The sequence below is a fragment of the Cebus imitator genome, unplaced genomic scaffold, assembly GCF_001604975.1.
Source record: "Cebus imitator isolate Cc_AM_T3 unplaced genomic scaffold, Cebus_imitator-1.0 Scaffold42, whole genome shotgun sequence".
Taxonomy (NCBI): domain Eukaryota; kingdom Metazoa; phylum Chordata; class Mammalia; order Primates; family Cebidae; genus Cebus; species Cebus imitator.
This window is the reverse complement of record NW_016107357.1, coordinates 8,698,523-8,706,300: the sequence shown is the minus strand read 5'-3', so window position 1 is coordinate 8,706,300 and position 7,778 is coordinate 8,698,523. Positions and strand designations below refer to the sequence as shown.

At 41.5% G+C, this 7,778-nt stretch overlaps 1 protein-coding gene across 1 annotated transcript in view; it reads left to right on the top strand.

The window, feature by feature from the left end:
- The window catches only part of ACBD3 (acyl-CoA binding domain containing 3), a 44,280-nt gene that overhangs the window by 15,777 nt on the left and 20,725 nt on the right, over positions 1-7,778 (top strand). Inside the window, exons 2-3 of the mRNA XM_017526440.2 lie at positions 5,491-5,632; positions 6,880-7,020. Coding sequence (XP_017381929.1) covers positions 5,491-5,632; positions 6,880-7,020 — 283 coding nt within the window. The remainder of the gene's footprint in view (positions 1-5,490; positions 5,633-6,879; positions 7,021-7,778) is intronic.

Here is a 7,778-nt window from a genome sequence, read left to right as displayed (position 1 = left end):
GGGGTTTCACCATGTTGACCAGGATGGTCTTGATCTCTTGACCTCGTGATCCACCCGCCTCGGCCTCCCAAAGTGCTGGGATTACAGGCTTGAGCCACCGCGCCCGGCCTAAAAATACTTTTTAAATTTGCATTATATTTTTAATTCTGTCAGGTATAAAAAGGGCAGATATTAAATAACATCTAAAAGGACTGAAACTCAACCAGGTGCAGTGGTCACACCTCTAATCCCGGCACTTTGGGAGGCCCAGGTGGGCAGATCACCTGAGGTCAGGAGTTTGAGGCCAGCTTGGCCAATATGGTGAAACCTCATCTCTACTAAAAAATACAAAAATTAGCTGGGTGTGGTGGTGCGTGCCTGTAATTCCAGCTACTTGGGAGGCTGAGGCAGGAGACTTGCTTGAACCTGGGAGATGGAGGTTGCATTGAGCTGAGATTGTGCCACTGCACTCCAGCCTGGGTGACAAAGTGAGACTCTGTCTCAAAAAAAAAAAAAAATTGTTTACTCACCATCCTTCAAAGACCTTGTACCTAGTTCACATTACCAAATGTTTAAAATAAAGAAGCAAACTGGCCAGGCATGGTGGCTCATGTCTATAATCCCAGCACTTTGGAAGGCTAGAGGGGGTTGAATACTTGAGGCCAGGAGCTCAAGACCAGCTTGGGCAACATGGCAAAACCCTGTCTCTACAAAAACACAAAAATTAGCTGGGCATAGTGGCACTCACTGGTAGTTCCAGCTCCTCAGGCGGCTGAGGTGGAAGAATCCCTTGAGCCCAGGAATTCAAGGCTACAGTGAGCTGTGATTGTGCCACTGCCCTCCAGCCTGGGCAACAGAGTGAGACCCTGTCTCAAAAAGAAGCAAATTTATCATCTGGTAGGAAATGAACCCTCCTTCCATTAGTAAAAAACCCAAATAGCAGTATTTTACAGATAATTTTATAGTAATAGTAATTTCAAAAAATATTTTTCATATCTATTTGCCTCAGCTATTCAAATCACCCTCCTGCAGCAAAAATAATAATTTTTTGTGTGTATGTTCAAAATTGCTATATTGCATGACCAGAAAAGTGGTCTTCAGGTGAATAGTTTCCACGTGATTTTAGCTTTACTGACATTTATTTAGTTAAAACCACTTAATTGAATTTATACTTAAAAAAAGAAAGGAAAAGTGCACTCTCAGGCCCACCACATCTTTTTTTCTTGAATCATTGGCAGCATATGTTCTTTTATAAGGCTCAAGATAAAATGATATAGGTTATCATCTTTCTTTCTTTGTTTTTGAGATGCAGTTTTGCACTGTCACCCAGGCTGGAGTGCAGTGGCATGATCTCGGCTCATTGCCACCTCCATCTCGTTCAAGCAATTCTGCTTCAGCCTCCTGAGTAGCTAGAATTACAGATGTGTGCCACCACACCCAGCTAATTTTTATATTTTCTTCTTTTTTTACATTTTTTTTTTTTAATAGAGACAGGGTCTTACTATGTTGCCCAGGCTGGAGTGCGGTGGCTATTCACAGGCACAATCCTACTACTGATCAGCATGGGAGTTTTGACCTGCTCCGTTTCCGACCTGGGCCAGTTCACCCCTCCTTAGGCAACCTGGGGTCCCCTGCTCCCGGGAGGTCACCATATTGATGCCAAACTTAGTGTGGACATCCTATCTGCATAGCGCACTACAGCCCAGAACTCCTGGACTCAAGTGATCCTCCAGCCTCAGCCTCCTGAGTAGCTGGGACTACAGGCACGTGCCACCACGCCTGGTAATTTTTATATTTTTAGTGGACAGAGTTTCGCCATGTTGGCTAGGCTGGTCTTAAACTCTTGATCTCAGGTGATCCACCTGCCTTGCCCTCCCAAAGTGCTGGGATTACAGGTGTGAGCCATCGTGCCTGACTGGTCAATGCTTTTCTTTTGTTTTAAAAAAGAAAAACTTTCTAAATCTCAAGGCTAAAATCTGAAGTTGAAGCTATTTTTCAACTTACCACCATTTGTTAAAAGTGAGAAGGTACTGGACATGGTGGCTCACGCCTATAATCCTAGTACTATGGGGAGGCGAGGCGGGTGGATCATCTGAGGTCAGGAGTTGGAGACCAGCCTGGCCAATGTGATGAAACCCCATCTCTGCTAAAAATAAAAAAATTAGCCAGGTGTGGTGGTGCACACCTGTAGTCCCAGCTACTCCGGAGGCAGAGGCCGCTGTGAGCTGAGATTGTGCCACTCACTGCACTCCAGCCTAGGCAACAGAGTGAGACTCCATCTCAAAAAAAAATGAGAAGGAAGTTGTTTTGGGCTATGTGACGTAATAGTGTAAGAAAAGTTTTGGTGACTAATATTCTTATCAAGTATTTGATGACTAGTGTCACCAAATATGTGTTGTCCATAGTTGTATGTGCTATATACTTGTATACAACTGGCAGCACAGTAAGTTTGTTTACACCAGCATCCCCATAAACACTTGAGTTATGTATTGCACCATGTTATGGCAGCTGCCACACCACTAGGCCATAGGAAATGTTCAGCTCCGTTATAATCTTATGGTACTACAGTCATATAAACAATCAGTCCTTGACTGAAATGCCATTATGTAGAACATGACTGTACCGCATTGTTTCAACTTTCCCTTATCGATAACCTTTTAAGTTATTTCCAGTAATAAGAAAACAGTGCTGCAATGAGTGTCCTTGTATCTAACTCCTCCTATATATTTGGGAGTGCTTAGCAAGCATATGTAATGAGAACTGGAGTGAGTGGATCATAGGGCATATGCATTTATAGTTTTGAAATACAGGAGTCTTTCCTTTTCTATGGTTTTGCTTTCCCTGGTTTCAGATACGTGGGGTCCATCAAGGCCTGAAAATAGGTGAGTGGAGTACAATCAGATATTTTGAGAAACCCCACGTTCACATAACTTATTGTTGTATATTGTTATAATTGTTATATTTTATTCTTGTTAATCTCTTATTGTGTCTAATTTATAAATTATAGATATGTACATATAGGGAAAACATAATATATGTAGGGTTCAATACTATCTGCGGTTTTAAGCATCCGCTAGGGGATAAGGTGGGGACTATTGTTTATTGCCAAATTGGCCTTCAAGATAACAGTAACAGTTTATAGTTACAGCATTCATATATGAGAATGGGTACCTGTTTGTAGGATCTTAACAACTTTCGATGTTATCTAATTTTTTTGTTTATCTGATGGGAGGTGGTGGTCTTGGTATCTAATGCTTTTAATTTCTATTTCTTGACTAGTGAGGTTGAATATCTTGTTGGACATTTATTGGCAGCTTCTATATTTTTTCTTCTCTGAGTTTCCTGCCGTTCTTTAACCCATATTCTTCTCACTCATATTTTATTTCACCACCAGATGCATGAGTGAGACATATAAGTAGCATATACTGCTTTCAAGCCCCCCCCCCTTTTTTTAAACCTGGTAGTCTGTTATTGGAATCAACCAGTAGTTAATGCTGCCATTTATCAAAGAAGCAGAACTGTTCTCTCAGTATTTCCCATTATACCAGAACCCAATTTCATACTGCTTTTAAATGTTGGTGGCAGTTAGTCTTTTTAGGTCAAACTGGCTGCACTCTTAATTGCCTATATGGAAACCTACCAGATGCAATCAGATGAAGGAAAGAAAAGCATTAATGTTGTTAATAATAATCCTATTACCTCTGAAGTGTAACCCTCTCTTTATTGATGAGTAAACTGAGAGGTTGAAGGGTCACATAGCTAGGAAGTATCTCAGATGAGATTTAAACCCAGGCCATCCAATTCCAAAGCCTTTTCCACCACATCATACTGCCTCAGTGGGATGGATACATTTTTTAAGACAGCCTTTCAAAGTGTTTGTATTCTCTTATGCATGATCATGTTAAAAGGTACTAATATAAAATTATTTTAAGTTTTTTTCTCTTGGCTAAAAATTATTGAAAAAAAAAAAAAAACTATTTTAAAAATTGATTGTTGAACTGGGCATGGTGGCTAATACCTATAATCCCAGTACTTTGGGAGGCTGAGGCAGGAGAATTGCTTGAGTCCAGGAGTTGAAGACCAGTCTGGGCAACATTTGTAAGACATTGCCTCTGCAAGAAATAAAAAATTAGCCAGATGTGGTAGCACATGCCTATAGGCCCAGCTTCTTGGGAGGCTGAGGCAGGATTGCTTAAGCCTGGGAGGTCGAGGCTGCAGCCTGACTGTAGCTTGGCAGATGGGTTTTTCCGTAGTAGCTTTAGCATAAGCATTGATAGTTAGTTGGCTTATTTTTACAACATAATTCAGGCTAGGCATGGTGGTTCACATCTGTAATGCTGGCACTTTGAGAGACTGAGGCAGGAGAATCACTTGAGCTCAGGAGTTTGAGACCAGCCTGGGCAACATAGTGAGACTTTGTCTCTACAAAAAGAAGAATATTATCCAGGTATGATGGTGCATGTTTCTGTAGTCCCAGGTACTCTGGCGGCTGAGATGGGAGGATAGCTTAAGCCCAGCAGGTTGAGGCTGCAGTGAGCTGTGATCATGCCACTGCATTCCAGCCTGGGCAATAAAGCGAGACCTTCCCCCCCCCCACCGAGAAAAAAAAAAAAAAAAAAAAAAAAAAAAAAAAAAAAAAAAGAAAAAAATTAGCATTCAGGATTTCCATTTTAGGCTCTAATACATATATATATACACACACACACACACACACACACACGCGCGCGCACGCACGTGTAGATATATATATATTTGAGATGGAGTCTTGCTCTGTCACCCCAGGCTATATTGCAGTGGCACCATCTGGGCTCACTGCAACCTCTGCCTGCTGAGTTCGAGTGATTCTCCTGCCTCAGCTTCCCAAGTAGTTGGGACTACAGGCGTGTACCACCACGCTCAGCTAATTTTTTGTGTTTTTAGTAGAGACTGGATTTCACCCTCTTAGCCAGGATAGTCTCGGTCTCCTGACCTTGTGATCCACCTGGTTTGGCCTCTCAAGGTTCTGGGATTACAGGAGTGAGCTACCACGCCCAGTCAGCTCTGTTTCTAATAAAATGTAGTAATTGGGCCAGGCATGCTGGCTCAAATCCCAGAGCACTTTTGGAAAGAAGTCTGAGATGAGAGGCCCAAGAATTTGAGACCAGCCTGCGCAGCCCTTTCTCTGCAAAAATACAAAAATAGCTGGTTTTGGTGGTACACATGTGTAGTCCCAGCTCCTTGGGGGGCTGAGGTAGGAGGATCATTTGAGTCAGGGAGGTCAAGGCTGCAGTGAGCCAGCATCACGCCATTGCGAGAGTAAGACTCTAACAATAAAAATATATATTATTGAATACCATAGGCAAAAAAAGAGAAAAAGAAAGTAGTAATTGAAATAAAAATTTCACAGTAATAGTGTTTCTGTCTATTACAGGCAATTTGTGACATACTTTGTAGCAAAGCTTTAGTATTAATGTTGAAAATCATGTATTTTGCCAGTGCTAATTGTTTTATTTGTGTTTCTTTTTCTTATAGAAAAAGATGGCAAAGCATTTCATCCAACTTATGAAGAAAAGCTGAAGCTTGTGGCACTGCATAAGCAGGTTCTTATGGGCCCGTATAATCCAGACACTTGTCCTGAGGTTGGATTCTTTGATGTATTAGGGAATGACAGGAGGTAAGTGTTTTTCTGTGTAGTGAATTTAATGAGGATAATGTTGGCAAAGGGTACAATATGTATTGGTTAAGACGTGAATAGCTGGTTCATTAGCTTAGAATAGGAGCTGAACATTTTTGCTTGCAGCTTGTGGAGTCTTCAGATGTTTATCTGTTTTTAGCTTAGAGATGTTTATGGCTAAATATTATGGATTCTTCCGTAATATTAACTCATCTGATTATGAACATATGATAAGTAGAGCTTCATTTGATTCTTCCTAATTAATATTAAAAGCGGCCATTTAAAATACATAGTAATTGATTCCCTTATTGAAACATAAAGAAAATTGTGACAAAAAAAAGTACATTGAGTATTTTGTTTAATTAAGGCCCAGATATTATATAAGAAAAATATACCAGGTGCAGCAGCTTACGTCTGTGATCCCAACACTTCAGGAGGCCGAGGTGGGTGGATCATTTGAGGTCAGGAGTTTGAGACCAGCCTGACCAACATGGTGAAACCCTGTCTCTACTAAAAATAAAAAAATTAGGCCGGGCACAGTGACTCGCACCTGTATTCCCAGCACTTTGGGAAGCTGAGGCAGGCAGATCATAAGGTCAGGAGTTTGAGACCAGCCTGGCCAATATGGTGAAACCTCATCTCTACTAAAAATACAAAAATTAGCTGGGCATGATGGCGCACCTGTAGTCCCAGCTACTCATGAGACTGATGTAGGGGAATCGCTTGAACCCAGGAGGTGGAAGTTGCAGTGGGCCGAGATCACACCACTGCACTCCAGCCTGGGCGACAGAGCAAGACTCTGTCTCAAAAAAAAGGGAAAATTAGCTGGCGGAGTGGCACATGCCTATAATCCCAGCTATTCAGGAGGCTGAGGTAGGAGAATCACTTGAGCCTGGGAGGTAGAGGTTCTGGTGAGCTAAGATTGCACCACTGCACTCCGGTCTGGGCAGCAGAGTGAGACCTGTCTCAAAAAAAAAAGAAAAAGAGAAAAAGAAAACATTGGTACCTTTTTGCTATTTGGGAATCGTCAGCAATACAGTTGTTTGGATTGTCTGTGGCGTATCTAATTTAGTAAGTCAATACATACTTGTTAAAACTTGAAGTTTTGAGCCTTTTGCTTATGGTAGAATCATTCTTCATTTTATATTCTCAGTTATAATTGAGAATTGTTCATATTTAGGTTTAAATTCAATCAAGTTCTCATTCTATTAAGAAGGGTAGGTAACTTTTCTTGTTATTCCTTACAGGAGAGAATGGGCAGCCCTGGGAAACATGTCTAAAGAGGATGCCATGGTAGAGTTTGTCAAGCTCTTAAATAGATGTTGCCATCTCTTTTCAACATATGTTGCATCCCACAAAATAGAGAAGGAGGAGCAAGAAAAAAAAAGGTGACGTTTGAGGGCATGGAATACTTTACCACTGCACAGCCCAGTATACTGATGCTTTTGCTTTATGGAATGTCTGTTCTAGATAATGTGTCTTGCTTTCCTTGGATCCCCACTTCTTGTGGAAATTGTTCAAACTTCCTGGTGTGAGCAGGTATTTATATTATGAGTTTTAGCAGGAGGGAAGGCTGCTTCCTACTGGCCATGCCTTTAAAAGGAGCCTCCCATCATCATGGCTGGCAGCCTTTTGTTTTATTACGCTAAATTTCAGAATAAGCTCCACCATAAACTCAACCACTCCCTCCTCTCTGTCCTGTGGTCTGACATACCCTTTGTTGCAGTCTCCCTTGACCTTTTAGAATCCTCATGCTCCATTTCATGGTTTGCAGCTGTGCTACCTTATATAGATATTCATATTGGCTTTGCCTTCCAGCTGACTTATTGATTATTTTCAAGTTTTGGAGGAGGAACTACTGAATGTGCTATTTATGTTTATGGGATTCTCTTTCGTTGTTGTGAATTAGAATTACAGTTACAACTTATTCATCTAGTAGTTATTTTTTTATTTTTTATTTTTTATTTTTGGGACGGAGTTTCGCTCTTGTTACCCAGGCTGGAGTGCAATGGCGCGATCTCGGCTTACCACAACCTCTGCCTCCTGGGTTCAGGCAATTCTCCTGCCTCAGCCTCCTGAGTAGCTGGGATTACAGGCACGCGCCACCATGCCCAGCTAATTTTTTGTAGTTTTAGTAGAGACGGGG